Consider the following 15,423-nt stretch of genomic DNA (forward strand, 5'->3'; position numbering starts at 1 on the left):
AAACATTACCTAATATACTATTCCCTCGATTGCGATAGTATGATTTACTGTATTTTTTCTTTTTCATTTGTCTCATTAATAATAATTTATATAAAAATATATATATATATTATCTCATAAAAAATTGTGAGCTTTATCATTTCTAATTATTTTTATATTTTAATTACTTTTTTTTAATAATTATATCAAATAGTGATAAGTTATTATCATTGGGACAGAGTTATTGCCTTCATACCGATACAAATTTAAAAGTTATATAAAAAAACTGATGTTAACTAAGTCATAAGTTTTAAAGGCGTAGTAATTGATAGAATGAAAGAATTTAATTAAAAGGGTATAGATTCAAATTAAGTAATTAAAAATCTATCGAAAATTATCTAGTAGAACGCACTCATTAATTGCTAATAAATTTTTAAAGAGAGTTCCATAATCGTCATCATAATGGAAGTCTCTGACAGTTAGGTGTCAATTATTTTGATTAAAGTGAAATTGACCATTGGTTAATTTTGTAATAATAGAGTGAAATTTATCTTCAACTATTAGATGGTAGATGAGATATTTTAGTTCTACCTTTCCCACCTCCCACTTGTATAAGCTTTATACTGTGTGTGTATTTATTTATACATTAGGGAGAATTTACTTTGGAGAATTAGCTTTGATAGCTAAAAATAATAAAATTAATTTCATTATTTATTTTAATAAATTGAAATTTTAAAATATTTTAAATTTATTGATTATTTATATTATTCAAGCTAATTTTATTTGATTCTAATTCTATGAAAATGGTGTAATTAGAACAATCATACTCTTTAGGATAAAAATACCCACTCATACAGTCATACATATAATCAAAGTAAACGCCCCATAATAGACAAAAATGAGAAAATGTTGAAAAATATTTTCACACCAATATTATCTAACATTGGAGAAAAATGAGTGAAAAGAAGCTCTTCGATAAAATATTTTAACATATTCGAATATTTTTTTTATCATAGTAAATATATATGAAAATGATAAAAAAAAATATACATTTTCTCTTATTTTTCATTAAAATAAACCCATCCTAATAAAATTATATAAATAAATGGAAAGAGATTCAGAAATGGCCAGTTTACAAATTATAAAATAATAAATTTTTTATAGCTTAAAGTTTCAAGTTTGGTGCCAATTTGCCAAGATGTGATATAAGTAATAAAGTAATCAATAAAGTAGTAGCCTCTCATGATGACATCTTTGGCTTGCGCGCGGCATATATTATCATTAAAAATATTTAGATTCTGAAAATTACCGTCTTTTGGTGGCTTGAGGGGGTTGAATTTTCAATAATTATTATGTATCTAAGATATATATATATATATATAGTATGTGTGTGTGTATAATTCAACACATTTTATTGGATTAGGAATGAAGGGGAGTCTAACAAGAGGTTAAACTTTTATGAAATAGTGAAGATTCAGATTTAATTAAATTAAATAACAATATAATTATATTTATATCATTGCATATGAGTTTAAAATTTAGATTTTGATGTATCTTGCCTCACATAAATTTCTCAAAAAAAAAGGATAAACAAAAATGTTCCAAAGACATTAAAAAAGGAACCATCAAAAAGGATATATATAGGGTGTGGTTCTAGAGAGAACTACATTATTTGTGAGAACGGGAGAACCATCAAATCTAATGGATCCACTGTAAAAATTAATGCATTCGCTGTTAAAATTAATGCACTAAAAAAATAAAATAAAAATGCTCCCTTCAGGATTCGAATCCAGGATCTGCATTCATCCAACAAGATGATGCATCCACCGTAGATCTTGATGATCGAATGACTAAAAATGGTTCTCCGGTCTTTTTTTATTTATGGTTCTTTCTTGAACCTCTCCCTATATATATATATATATATATATATATATATAGTATGTGTGTGTGTATAATTCATTACATTTTATTGGATTAGGAATGAAGGGGAGTCTAACAAGAGGTCAAACTTTTATGAAATAGTGAAGATTCAGATTTAATTAAATTAAATAACAATATAATTATATTTATATCATTGCATATGAGTTTAAAATTTAGATTTTGATGTATCTTGCCTCACATAAATTTCTCAAAAAAAAAGGATAAACAAAAATGTTCCAAAGACATTAAAAAGGGATATAAATGAGATTTAGGTTTGACTTGGGAGGAAAAGCTAAAAGGGGCAAGTAATGCCAGATAGGTGATACCTTGATCTTATTAATTGTTGGAAGATATGAATGACTAATGAGCAATCAACATAAACGAGGTGGGCGTCAATACCATTCCACTTGTTGTATATTACGTAACGTCTAATTATACTATATAGCATATGCAAGAATCAATAATAGCATCTAATATATTCAATGTAATAGTAAATGAGCACTACATATTGTACCACAGTATATATGTTCTACTTCTACATAACTATAAAATTCTAAATAAGCTCTTGTATATGATCAAATAATCAATTTAGGACTCATGAGAAACTTATAAGTGTCGTATGTATAACGTAGAAAAAACAAAAAATACTATGATATTTTTTTTATGTTTAAAATCTTCTTCAACCGTAAACACTTAAATGTAACATTTTGGTGCATGACATTTTTTTTACTATCGGGGAGGGGAGCGGTGGAGTCTAAACTCTGGACCTCATACCACATTTTGATCTCGAATAATTAATGTCATATACTCTTTCCCATAAAATTAAAATCATTTTGGTGCATGACATTTAGATATACAGTATACCACATAAATCAAACTAATAAATGATTTAAAGATATCACCGTATCAAGATTATAAACATCGGCATATATAAATACACAGTTATTATGAATATAATTCATCTCGCAAGTTCTAAAATTTTAAATGAGTATTGCATCATAATTTTTGTGTGTCTGCTATTAAATTATTGATTTATCATAATTCACATGGCAAGTATCCCAATCAAATATATATATATATATATATATATATATATAGGGGCGCACTCAAGTGAGACTCCCTATTTTTCGTGTAACATGAGTACAATGAATAAGACATATAATACTAATGAACAAAACGTATATCTAATGAACAAGATGTATATAATGATGAAAAATAAAATTTAAAATATTCATAATGAATAAGGCATATATACTGATGAACAAGGCCGTATATACTAATGAACAATGCAATATATACTGATGAATAACAAAATTTAAAATATTATGCTCCCTCCAGGATTCAAACCCTGCCAAAAAAAATCACCCTCCAGATACAATATCAGTCATAGGATTGATAAAATAAGCGCACCAGATCGTGCCCTAGATCTCACTAAAATTAGGGGGTCTCATTGGAGCGGCCCCCTATATATATATATTATCTCAATTTTGGAAGAAAAACTAGTGCCACAAAACTTTTTTTTTTTCGATCAATTTATTTTCCACAAGTATAATTGTATAAATAAGATAAAAGAATTAATGGCGTCAAATTAATCAACAACTGATACAAGATGAGTACTGATCAATCATTTTCTCACAATAATTCCTTCTAAACAAATATTTTTCTCGCAATAAAAATGTAAAATAAAAAAAATTATTGGAGGACCAAAAGTGCAACACAAAAAAAAATTAATTAAGAGCTTGACGCCAAATTGGTAGAATCGAGACGAATTGGCAAATTGACAAATGACAACCTCGTATAAACACCAGAATCAGTTAAATTTAAACGACACACACACACACACAAAGGAAAAGAAATAAAATAAAGAAATAAGAAATGAAAAAAATTGCACATTGTAATTTAGCTAGAAATCTTGAAAAAAAGTCTGTCATCCTGCAATCGATGCTCTGGTTCCCTTTGGCGGAATCAGGGGATCATTCATCATAATTCTTTTCTCACCTTCTGAGAATTTTCTCTCTCCCTCTCTTGTACATGCACATATCTAAATCTTTCTGTATGTGTATGTATATGTGTCTATACTTGGTGAAAAGCCAATCTTGGGACATTTCCAAAACGGGTTCTTGTTTTGAGGGGGAAAAGATCGATAAAGTTTGGTTTTTTATTTTCATTTTCTAAAATATTTTATTTTTTTCAATCTGTTTTGGGTGATGGGCATGGCGGAAAATGAAGGGAAAATGCAGGGATGGCTGCACTTGATTCGTTACAATCGTATTGGGCTGCAGTATTCTCGTAAAAGATACTTCATTCTCGAAGACGACTGCCTTAAGAGCTTCAAATCAATCCCCACTTCACACACAGAGGTCCCAAAATCTTTTTCTCAATTTTGTCTTTCCATCCCAAACATGCACATATATATGTGTCTATGTGTTTTAGTGTTTGTGTTTCTTTTTCTTGTTTTGGATTGTATGGATTAATCGTTGGCACATGTTGAATGTCATTTGTGTATTGTGTTTATATGTATGCATGTGTGTGTGTGTGTGTGTGTGTGGTGTTTGTAGTAGCCAGTTGAATGCATTTACTTTCACTATGATTGCTATGGTTGAGTTTAAGGTGTTTGATTCCAATGGTATTTCTATAACTTTATGGTATTTTTCCCTTTTTGTGAGGGTTAGGATTTGTTGTGTATGTAGGCTTCATTTGATGATGGGCAACATTATATTAGGAGCAAGTTATCATATTTGTATATAAGCACGTTTTTGTAACCATTACAAGTCCATGGTTTAGGTTGCAGGTTTGATATATGGTGTGTGAGAATCTTTGGAGGAAGAGGTTGGAATTTATTCTACACAGATAGAGTATTAAGTTCACATTTCTATTGATCATTGGTTTATGGAAAGGGTCTCGTAATTGATCTTTCGAATAAGTATGTTTATGTGAGATTCCTCTATTGATGACATAGTAATGTATTGGAAAGATATGATCCATACATGGGAAGCACGTTTGTCAATTCGTTTGGATCCTAAATCTTTGCTATAGTAGTGTGATCGAACTTTCTTGTATCAGGAGCCTGTGCGAAGTGCAATAATAGACTCCTGCATTCGTGTTGTGGACAATGGAAGAGAGAGCCATCGCAGGAAAGTATGTGTCCTAAAATATTTAATTTTGGCACATCCTGATATGTTACCAAAAGGCACAATTTTTGTTTCTTTTTATGATTATATGATGTTTCTTGTGTTGCAGTTATTTTTCATCTTCACCCTATACAATACTGCAAATCATAACGATCAGCTAAAGGTACACTGTTGTGGTTTTATGCAGCAACAAATGTATTCATGTGGATGATAATGTAAATTCTAATTTTTGTAGCTTGGGGCAACGAGCTCGGAAGAAGCAGCTAGGTGGATCCGTGCTTTGCAGGATGCTGCAGTTAAGACGGTAGATTTGGTTTCTTGCTCCAAACGAAAATATCAGCCTTTCAGGTGAGGATATTTTCATTCTCTGCATCATGCCGATATTCTAGGTCCCAAATTTTAGAGGGTCATATATTTGGGACTCATTGTGTTTGTGAATTCATAAAAATCATAACAAAGAATCAAAGTTCTTGAGCTAATATCGTGCTTTGTGTGTGGCTTGTGGAAATTATTAACTTTGTTGTAACAGCTTGAGTATTTCGAAAAGAATGGCAAGAAGGTCTATTGATTGGACCTCGACATCTTTATTTCATGTGGATGCAATGACCTCCGATGTAATAGCACCATCACCGTGGAAAATATTTGGCTGTCAAAATGGTAATGATCCGCTTTCAGCGCTTTGATCCGTTGATGATTGTTGTCGAGAAATGTTTCATTCTCTAATTATAGCATATTCAGGATTACGTCTCTTCAAAGAAGCTAAAGACATAGACTCCAATGTTCGGGTAGATATTTTCGTCTCACTTTAAAGTTGATTTCATGCTCAGCCTCCTTACATTCTGAATTTGCTACAATTTAGAGGTGGGACGACCATCCAGCCATAATGGCTATTGGTGTCATCAACGGAACACCTGAAGCTGTTTTTCGTACGCTCATGGCTATTGATGCCTCAAGGACAGAGTAAGGCTTGCACGATTTAACTCACAACTGTCGAAATTTTATAGTTCTAGGAGCATATATTAGTCAATACATGGGACTTGCTTTGAAATTTGAACGATTTAATAGGCTTTGTTGATGAATTGACTTTCATCGACATTTGTAACAGTTTACAGAATACTAAGCCTTTGTGCAAAGTGGTATCCCTTTTACGTTGTAAGTGCATTTTTGCAGGTGGGATTTTTGTTTCAACAAAGGTAGCGTGGTCGAGCACCTTGATGGGCATACGGATATAATACACATTCAACTATATAAGCATTGCCTACCTTGGTCAGACCCGTGACTTAATATAGGAGTCCAATCTGACAACACTAGAGTTTCTGAACACATTACTATATTTTTGTTTGCAGGGCAATGAAGCGTCGTGACTTGCTGCTGCGACGATATTGGAGGAGAGAAGACGATGGCACATATGGTACTTTTATTTACTCTGAATTTTTTATTTTTTAACTTATAGCTTTGGAGCTTAAGATAATTGTGAATTGCGTGATGCTATTGCTGCAGTGATTCTCTACCATTCAGTGGTCCATAAAAAGTGTCAACGTCAAAATGGATACGTCCGTGCCTCCGTTAAAAGTAATGTATGCTTTGACTTGAAAGTTGTGAATTCAACCCTTTATATTGTTAGCATCAGTTTCATGAACAAACTCAATTTGTGTCAAAAGAAAAGTTAAAACTGAAAAACATATCCTTTGCAAGTTAAAGACGTTCCTTTCTATTTGGGAAAGTCATGTTAATTTCAAACAATGATGCCTCTCTTTGTTGCACATTGGAGTCGATCAAACTAGCCAATGTCCCATCATTGTGTATTCATCGTATTCTCTTATGTTGTTAATGATGTAGGTGGTGGATACGTGATCATTCCTATGAATCGAGGCAAGCAATCTATTATAAAACACATGCTTTCTGTTGATTGGAGGTGTTGGAAATCCTATCTCAGAAAAGCTTATGCGAGATCTATTACTATCTGTATGCTTGGAACAGTTGCAGGTTGAGTGAGCATCATTTCCCCCCTCCCCCCCGGAAACTCCTTTATTTGGAATCCTCTCAAATGATGAGTTGTTTTTGCAGCCTTAAGAGAGTTGTTCAAAGCAAAAGAAGAATGTACAATAGATGTCGGTGTTCCCGAAAGTGAAGAGGTTATCAAAACAGAGGTTTGTTGCAAAAGGATACAAAATGAAACAGATGAGGCGACGCCAGTATACATCTCCGGGGCATCCAGTATCACGGGACTGAATGACATAGCGGATGAATTTTTTGACGTTCCTGAACCTTCAGACGACGAAGAAGGATGGCCTTCAAATACAGATCCTGATTCATGTTATGTGGTACTTTTAACTCTTGGATTCAAACCTTTCCTTTGGAGTAAATCTATTTATAACCATCTATATTCCTATTGTGTGTTATAGCTTCTAACATGGACATTCTAACGTGAAAATTTCAGAACTCGTGCCAGACAAAATTCTCATCCACAGCAAACTTTGTGAAAAGGCTGCAGGATCTTACAGGTTAGCCTCTTAAAGAAAACGAATGAAAATGATGGATACTTATAATGAATTATTTGAAGTATTACTTAAGCCTCTTTGTGTTTTTCAGTCCAGAAAAAGGGTTACGTCGACTTGCAATCTGTATCTTGGGAAGACAATTATTATGGCACGACACTCCCAAAAGATGCAAATTTCAACACGCCTTGTAGCTGGGCGGAAGCAGATCCTACCTCGTTTCTTGTCCGGGGCAAAACTTATCTGCACGACCAAAAAAAGGTTGCGTTTTGATTATTTTTTTTATATTATTGTCTTCTAAATATGTTGCACAATCTTGAGAAGATGAATTCTAGCATGATCTCATACCGTTGTTTACTTGTTATTAAAGAAAAACTTTGATTTCTAGCAATAGTTGCATGATCATCACTGCCTTCTTTAGTCATATGGCTGCTCTGCTTCTTGAATATTGCAACTATATATTCAGTGAGATTTTTTTTGTCACTCTCTGATTCTAGATCAAGGCGAATGGCACTTTGATGCAGATGGTTGGAGCGGATTGGATAACATCTAGCAAGCGCGAGGATGATCTCGCTGGCAGGAGCGGTGGCATTGTCACGGTCTCTCTCTCTCTCTCTCTCTCTCTCTCCCTCTTGAAAAAATATTTGTATATAATTTCTGATCATAGTTCAATGAAAACTTTGTAGAAATACGCGGTTGAGGGGAGATCGGAGTTCTTTTTTGTGATTAACATACAGGTAAACTTCCTGCTTAATTTCACACTATTTGAGGTAAACTTTCGAGCATTTGTGATAGTGGTGGATGAATCAGGTTCCCGGCACAACCACATGCAGTTTGGCCCTATATTATATGCTAAAGACGCCCCTAAAAGAAACGCCTTTGTTGGAGCGTTTCATAGATGGAGACGATGCTTTTAGAGATTCAAGATTCAAGCTCATTCCATACATTTCAAAGGTCAGTACATAGCCACATTTGTATTTTCTGGATGTTTTACTTGCCAAAAAGTGTTTTCTTTAAAAAAATTAGGTGATTTTTCACAGGGTTCTTGGATCGTAAAGCAGAGCGTTGGAAGGAAGGCTTGTTTGGTAGGTCAAGCGCTTCAAATGAACTATTTTCGAGGAAAAAACTACTTGGAGGTAAACCTTGCAAAACTCCATTCTTAAACTATTCAAATGGGAATACTTATCCAAACTGAACCTATGGCCTAACTCTTGCCAATGTCTTGAATTTTGACCCAACAACATTTTTGAAAAACTACTAGACATATCAGTGTTTCTTTCGCATATTTCAAAGGTCCGTATATTTTTGCAAAACGGGCCAAAGTCCGGGCTATAAGTTAATAGTAACCCTAACTCATCATATGTGAGCACAAAACATCTTCAATATCTTCACCAACTCGTGTTGCCTGACGTGTCAATATCCTCAGCTTGGAATTGACATCGGCTCATCAACGGTGGCGAGGGGCGTTGTAGGCCTCGTTCTTGGATACCTCAACAATCTTGTCATAGAAATGGCATTTCTGATACAGGTGAATCCACACTGCCCCTTGTCATGCTCTTTTCTGACATGAAACTCAACTATTTTGCCTATCTTGCATCTTTTGCTTGTTTGGTCAAAACTACATGCATGCATCATCGGGTCGGGCTAAAACTACGTTGTTTTCGTTGATTTTCAGGGAAATTCACCAGAGGAGCTGCCGGAGATTTTAGTGGGGACGTGTCGACTAAACCATCTAGATGCAGCAAAGGCAGTTTCTAGTGATACAATCAGCAGCAGCAGAAGCTAAGAATTAGAATGCTGCTAGTTTGAAGACATTTTACAGGTAGATGGACACAGATGAACACCATAAACTCATTCATGTATAGTTTATTCTTTTTAGAGATAATTAATTTAGAGTTAGATATATAGTTTGTCACCATTTATTTGATGGTGTGAGAAAGGGCTAGTACTAGAATACTAGTTGAGTTGCAACAGTTTTTCAAAGAAACTATCATAATTTGAGGTGTAGCGAAGATGCTACAAATAGTATATGTGAATGAAGAAGAACTGAGATTTTGTTCAGTTTGGATCCCAACATTTTTTTGTGTTTCACTGTTAAATTTATTGTTTATATAATATTTATCTAAATTTTAAAAATTAATACTATAATATAATGAATCCTACTTTCTTAACTTTAATGCTAAACATTAAAGCTTAAAGTATTATGTGTCTTTATAGTCAACCAGAAGAAATTATAATTATTAACTTAATTGAATTTAATGAATTTTAATTAATAATTTTAAAACTAAACTAAAACAGAATAAATTTAATTAAAGAAAGAAATTAATTAAATAATTAATAGTGGAACACCAAAAATGGATGATCGATGCAAGTATATTTTGGGATGTTAAAGATTTTGCTCAGACATATTTGGACTTGGGCTCCAACTTATAGACGGCCCAATCAAGGTGTCATTATAAATTGGGCTTTCTAGTAAGCAATGCCCATGAAAACTATGCCCACTAACAAAGTCAGAAGTAAAAAAGAAAAGGAAATTGATACTACTATATAGAAACAAAGCTAAAAATGTGCTCAAATGGATAGATCGCCAAAAAAAAAAAAAATCTGACATTGTTGTCAGATTTTACAATTTTGGTGCAACATATAATTTTTTAAAACCAATACTACTATCACTTTTCAATTTGCAGGATATTCAACATTCTATCATTTCTTAACATTAAAACGTCCTTTTATTAGTAAAATAACATATGTTTGTGATAAATTCGTTGAAACATAGTAAATGATATCTGCAGTATCATACAAGATGTCTAAACCAAATACTAAGCCTTATCCAATATTTTCATTAGCCAATATTTTTCTTTTGTGGGTGGGGGCAGCCTATATATTGTAAATTGTAAATACATTGTATATTTCAATTTTTTTAGGTCCAATGATTGTGGAATGGGTGTGGCTATGAGCAATATTTAAGAAGGTTTAATTGTAGGAAGCATTTAACCATTCTGCCCCACAAAACTGATGCGATTCAACAAGTGCATGTCGTTGCCCGGGAAACCAATAACGTCATAGGAATTTTTACGTTTTTATTCTCTATGAGCTTTTCTTGCGCTTTTCAATTTTTTTTTTTGATAAAACGCTTTTCAAGTTTCACTGACCAAGATAGGTTAGAAATGGAAATGGAATTATTTATGATTTTCTATTTTATTCTTGGTCTCGTAATTGGTACATTTATATAGTAATGTTATATGCACTATTACCTTTTAGGTGTGTTTTATGAAAAAAAATCAGAGATAACTAAAATTTCTCTCTTTAATTCCCCCCCCCCCCTTATTTTTCAAAAGAGAATTTCAACATTTATCATTCTTCATTTTCACTTCAAAGAAAGATCACACCAAAAATGAAGGGATAAAATATACTCGTCCTACCAAATGGAGATAAAAGAAAGTATTAAAGCCTCCCCACTTTATTGGTTCTGCCTTTGATTATTACATGATTAAGATTGATTGATTTATTTGTATGGGGTGTAAACCGGTGGTCAATATTCAAACTAATTGTTTCGGCGTATATTTTAAATTTTGCCAATTTGCGATAAAGTCTAGACATAAATAGTATTTTACCCGTTTTATTTGAAACGTTCTGTTTTTTATTTTGATTTTTCTTATTTTTAATGTCTCATTTCATTTTGAGATATTTAATACAACAAATATTATCATTGTGACACATAAATCATCCAATATGTCACAAAGGTGACTCTATTTGATATAAATAATATCAAAAAATTACTCTCTTTTCAATTTAATTATAAACTCACTTTATACCATCTCCAATGCAACACTCATTTTGCAATACCAAATTTGCTCCAACAATGCTGCAAACTCAATTTCAAAATGTATTTGGGCCATATTTTAAACACTACAATACCGTATTTGTGTTTCTAAATTCTAATGTTCACCCCTTCAAATCACTTTATTATTTTTTTTAAAATTACAAATCCATCCCTCTTGTTCATAAAAATTAAGAAGAAGATGGTGAAAATGACCGTAGAGGAGAAAAAACACAAAAAATAAAAGAGGAAGAAGAAAAAGAGAGTGGTGCGACCCATGTTGAAGAAGAAGAAATAATCATCCATTTGGCCTTTTATAGTTATATTATTTTATTTTAAATTTTTTGTATTTGATTTTGGCCTTTCTTTTTGTTCGTTAATTTGGCCTCAATCAGTTTTTTCTTCGTTAATTTTCTTCTCCATTTAGTTTTTAGTTTAGTTTGGCCTTTTTTAGTTTTCCAATTTAGTTTAATTAAAAAAAATTTAATTATGTCTTCTAATTTGCAATAAAATAATGGACTAATTAACTTTTTAATTACATGACATATTAAAAAAAGATAACAAAAGAATAAATTACATAATATAAATAGCATATGGCATTGAAACAACGTAATTCGAAAATCAAACACATGCAAATAAATAAACTATCACGAAAAATAAGAAACGAATCTAATAGTTTTTAATTAATTTAATGAATTTTATTTTCAACTTGTGTACGTAATTTTTAGTTACTTATTTAATATATTTTTTCATTAATAATTAAATATCAATATAATGTTTACTTTTATATGAAATTAGTAATTGAAAAGTTTTGGAGGTGAATGTATAATTTGAAATAATACTCTTTCCGTCCCACAAAGCATGACCAAGTTTCCTTTTTTGTTTGTTCCACGAAGCTTGACCAGTTTCCTTATATAGCAAAAAAATTATATCATTTATTCACATTTTCACTTTTACACCTACCACATTTAACACATAAAATACCAATTTCTTAAAACTCGTGCCGAAAAAATGTGGTCATGCTTCATGAGACGGAGGGAGTATATAGGTAAAGTAAGTTCAAACAGATATTCAAATAATATTCTTTTACATTTGAGTTTGGTGTAAATGGTTGGAGTAGAATCGTAATCATATGAATTTATGTTGACACGATACAATAAAATAAAATAAAGTTTATATTTGTTAAGTAAAATTAATTTTAAAAATAAATATTATAGTCTTCAAAACAATATTATACGATCTAGTCCGATAAATTGCAGTGTTACAGATAAAAGGAATTATAAAAACATCCAAATTTATGAAATAACAATTTTTTTAAATATGTATTAAATATTTTGTATTTTTATTGTGTTGATATGATTGAGTTCGTAGAAACTCGCAGATGCTATCTTCGATGCACGCTGGTAAATCTGCCATCTGCGAACCACACATGATAATACGAAGCGTTAGTAGGATTCGAACCGAAATTTTTGACCTAATTAATAAATAGCTATTGTACCACTAGGCCATCTCAAAAAGATAATTCTTGTGAGCTAAAAAAAAAAGGCCATTCACTTTGAATGATAGAATTGAATCAATTGATAGACAAAAATAATTCAGACTAATTTACCATTTATTTTGATAAATTTATTGATTCTAAATTTCTTTAAAAATTCTATCCTTTTAAATTATATTTAATTTTATATTTTATCAATCCATTATACTTCCTTTGTATACAATTTTTCTACGTACAAAGAATATGAAAAATGTGTTTTAGAGTCTAAATTAAATGTGGACTAACTGTAAGGATAATGTATAAATTAAGTTTATGGTGTAAAGTAAATGTGGATCACTTGTTTATGGTGTAAAATAAGTTGGACACGAAAATTAAGGAAAATAATATTTTATTTATTTTTGTTTACCAATATTTTCTTAAAATCTGCGTCATCTCATATGTGATACTCCCTCGACGTGCTAGTACGGTACGGTGTAAACGTTTCAACCCTGGCCTTAATTACAAGCGCTAACAATATTTTCGTCATAAAAACTTAGACTCATAGAGGAAAGATAAATTTGAAAAACTAATATTGTAAAATATCTCACTTGAAAATTGAAAAAAATATCACTCTCATTGCGGCGCTTAATTCGGTGGTGGCCATCTATATTTTTCTAATTTTCCACGTCATCGTCACATTTTATAATGTCAATTATAATTACACGTGGCAAAATCACACTGGTAGTAGGTTTCTACTTCAATATACGTTCTCCAGTATACCTATACCGTACACGTATCTTGTCTATTTTACTTTTATTAAACTTTTGTAAGAGTGGGGAGATAGGAAGTAGGAGTAGTTGATAAAATCTCCAATTCATAATTCATGTTTCATTTGCAGTACATCAAAATAAGTGAAAAATTATGTGATGATTATACATTGGTATATATGTCAAGAGTGAAAGACCGAAATGACCAAATGAGCCCATATATTTATTACTTATAAAATATGAATCAGAAAGTTTACGGTAAATGCAAGGCATTGATGAATAAATTCATGTTTTGAGGTTCGAATCTTGTGAATAATTTTTTTTTTAAAATTCGAAATTTCTTGCAACGAATAATGTTTTAGAATTGGACTCATTTCAACCCACCCCATATAAATATATCTATACTATATTAAAAAGGTAACTCCCAATTTGAAATCAATTTCAAAATTGATTACACTAAAATTGAAAGTTTATTTGTAAACTATATATTTTTTTTCTTTATCTTCTTATTTGTAAAGTTTATTTTAAAATTCAATTAATTATAAAGTATTAAATACGCATATCCAAAAAAAGATCGGGATAAGAGTGACATATTTTATATACATATTTAATTTAAAATATAAAAGTTCTGAGTATTTATTTAATGATTAGATTTTTTAAAAATTCTCTTTCCTCTCTCATCTTTTTTGAATAAATCTATTTTTTTTTATTTTTGTTTTTATTTTTTTACTTATTATTTTTGCCTTTTCATAATATCTATTTTTAACGCTGTGATTTTTTTTTTCAATATCCAACTTAAATATATTCAATAAAAATTATTTTTTTATTATTATATTTAAACATATGATAGTTGAGTTGGTAACAATTTTATATTAATATGAAAATATTTTTCGTGCATTGCACGGGATGCAAATGCTAGTAGTATAATAATTAGAGTAATTACTATTTTTATTTAAATATTAATTCTACCTTGGAAAAGGAACACGAAATTTCATCTATTTTTCTATTTTAATAATCATTTTAAAAATTTGCTTACGTACAACAAACTAATTGAGTCGTGCATGAAAGTTTGAAATGTATAAAATTTATGCCCTGATTTAAGGGGAGAGGTGGATATATGATGTGATATTTGAAGTTCTATTTTTGTTTTTGAAATTCAAGTCTGAGAAATAAAAAATGATGGTAAATCTATGTAATTAAATATATACTGTATAATTTTTTGATAATGATGTTTTTGCGTCCATTCTAGTGATAGATTTAAATTTTTGAAATTCAATTTTGTTAGTTCAATAAATTATTTTTTGTTTGGCTGATTAAACTTCCACTACTAAAATAATGGTGCATACGATCATATGACGTAGGATTACTGAATTAGTCTAAATATATATAGTTTAATGACAATTTTTTTTAAAAAAAATTAAGGAATCTGCAAATAAATCCACGTAGTGACATATATACAAACGTTTTAACATTTCATTGTCATACTAACTAGAATACAGAATCGTCGTTTGTTTAATTGGTTATCATTCAAAATTATTCAAATATTTGAATTGAGGGATTTGAGGGTGGATTTGAAGTTTGTAGATAAATTCCATTATTTTGTTTGATTGAGAAAAAAACAGTCTTAAATCTAGGGTCTAGCTAGAATGTTTGAATTTTAATTTATTATGCATGCACTACAAAAAAAAAAATCTATTAATGACATGAAATTCGGTAGCTAATATTCGTGTCACAAAAATTAGTAATGTTTGAAAGTGTAACTATTAGTGATTAGCTACATGCATCATCAAATATCACTATTTTTTATGACACGCATAATATATTGTTATCAAGT

The 15,423-nt window shown here is 30.7% G+C and overlaps 1 protein-coding gene across 2 annotated transcripts; it reads left to right on the forward strand.

The window, feature by feature from the left end:
- The first annotated feature begins 3,722 nt into the window (after nucleotides 1–3,722).
- On the forward strand, nucleotides 3,723–9,589 carry LOC131014851 (protein ENHANCED DISEASE RESISTANCE 2-like). 2 transcript variants are annotated; one of them, XM_057942968.1, is made up of 20 exons: nucleotides 3,723–4,259; nucleotides 4,963–5,037; nucleotides 5,140–5,193; nucleotides 5,266–5,378; nucleotides 5,560–5,687; nucleotides 5,760–5,815; nucleotides 5,890–5,990; nucleotides 6,201–6,296; nucleotides 6,377–6,441; nucleotides 6,531–6,602; nucleotides 6,870–7,016; nucleotides 7,098–7,354; nucleotides 7,471–7,534; nucleotides 7,623–7,789; nucleotides 8,026–8,127; nucleotides 8,215–8,265; nucleotides 8,339–8,482; nucleotides 8,569–8,664; nucleotides 8,955–9,056; nucleotides 9,204–9,589. In XM_057942968.1, the coding sequence occupies exons 1-20, from the start codon at nucleotides 4,107–4,109 to the stop codon at nucleotides 9,312–9,314; spliced, it is 2,154 nt and encodes a 717-aa protein (XP_057798951.1). In that variant the 5' UTR covers nucleotides 3,723–4,106; the 3' UTR covers nucleotides 9,315–9,589. The 2 variants fall into 2 exon arrangements, with proteins under 2 accessions (XP_057798951.1, XP_057798953.1); XM_057942970.1 differs by having other exon boundaries at nucleotides 3,724–4,259; nucleotides 5,769–5,815.
- Nucleotides 9,590–15,423: the final 5,834 nt, after the last annotated feature.

The sequence above is a fragment of the Salvia miltiorrhiza genome, chromosome 3, assembly GCF_028751815.1.
Source record: "Salvia miltiorrhiza cultivar Shanhuang (shh) chromosome 3, IMPLAD_Smil_shh, whole genome shotgun sequence".
In the NCBI taxonomy this organism is placed as follows: domain Eukaryota; kingdom Viridiplantae; phylum Streptophyta; class Magnoliopsida; order Lamiales; family Lamiaceae; genus Salvia; species Salvia miltiorrhiza.

Coding starts and splice junctions, on each gene's coding strand:
- LOC131014851 (XM_057942968.1), top strand. CDS start 4,107: ATGGGCATGGCGGAAAATGAAGGGAAAATGCAGGGATGGCTGCACTTG. Junction 5,816..5,889: donor ACATAGACTCCAATGTTCGG/GTAGATATTTTC, acceptor GCTACAATTTAG/AGGTGGGACGACCATCCAGC. Junction 8,266..8,338: donor TTTTTGTGATTAACATACAG/GTAAACTTCCTG, acceptor TGGATGAATCAG/GTTCCCGGCACAACCACATG.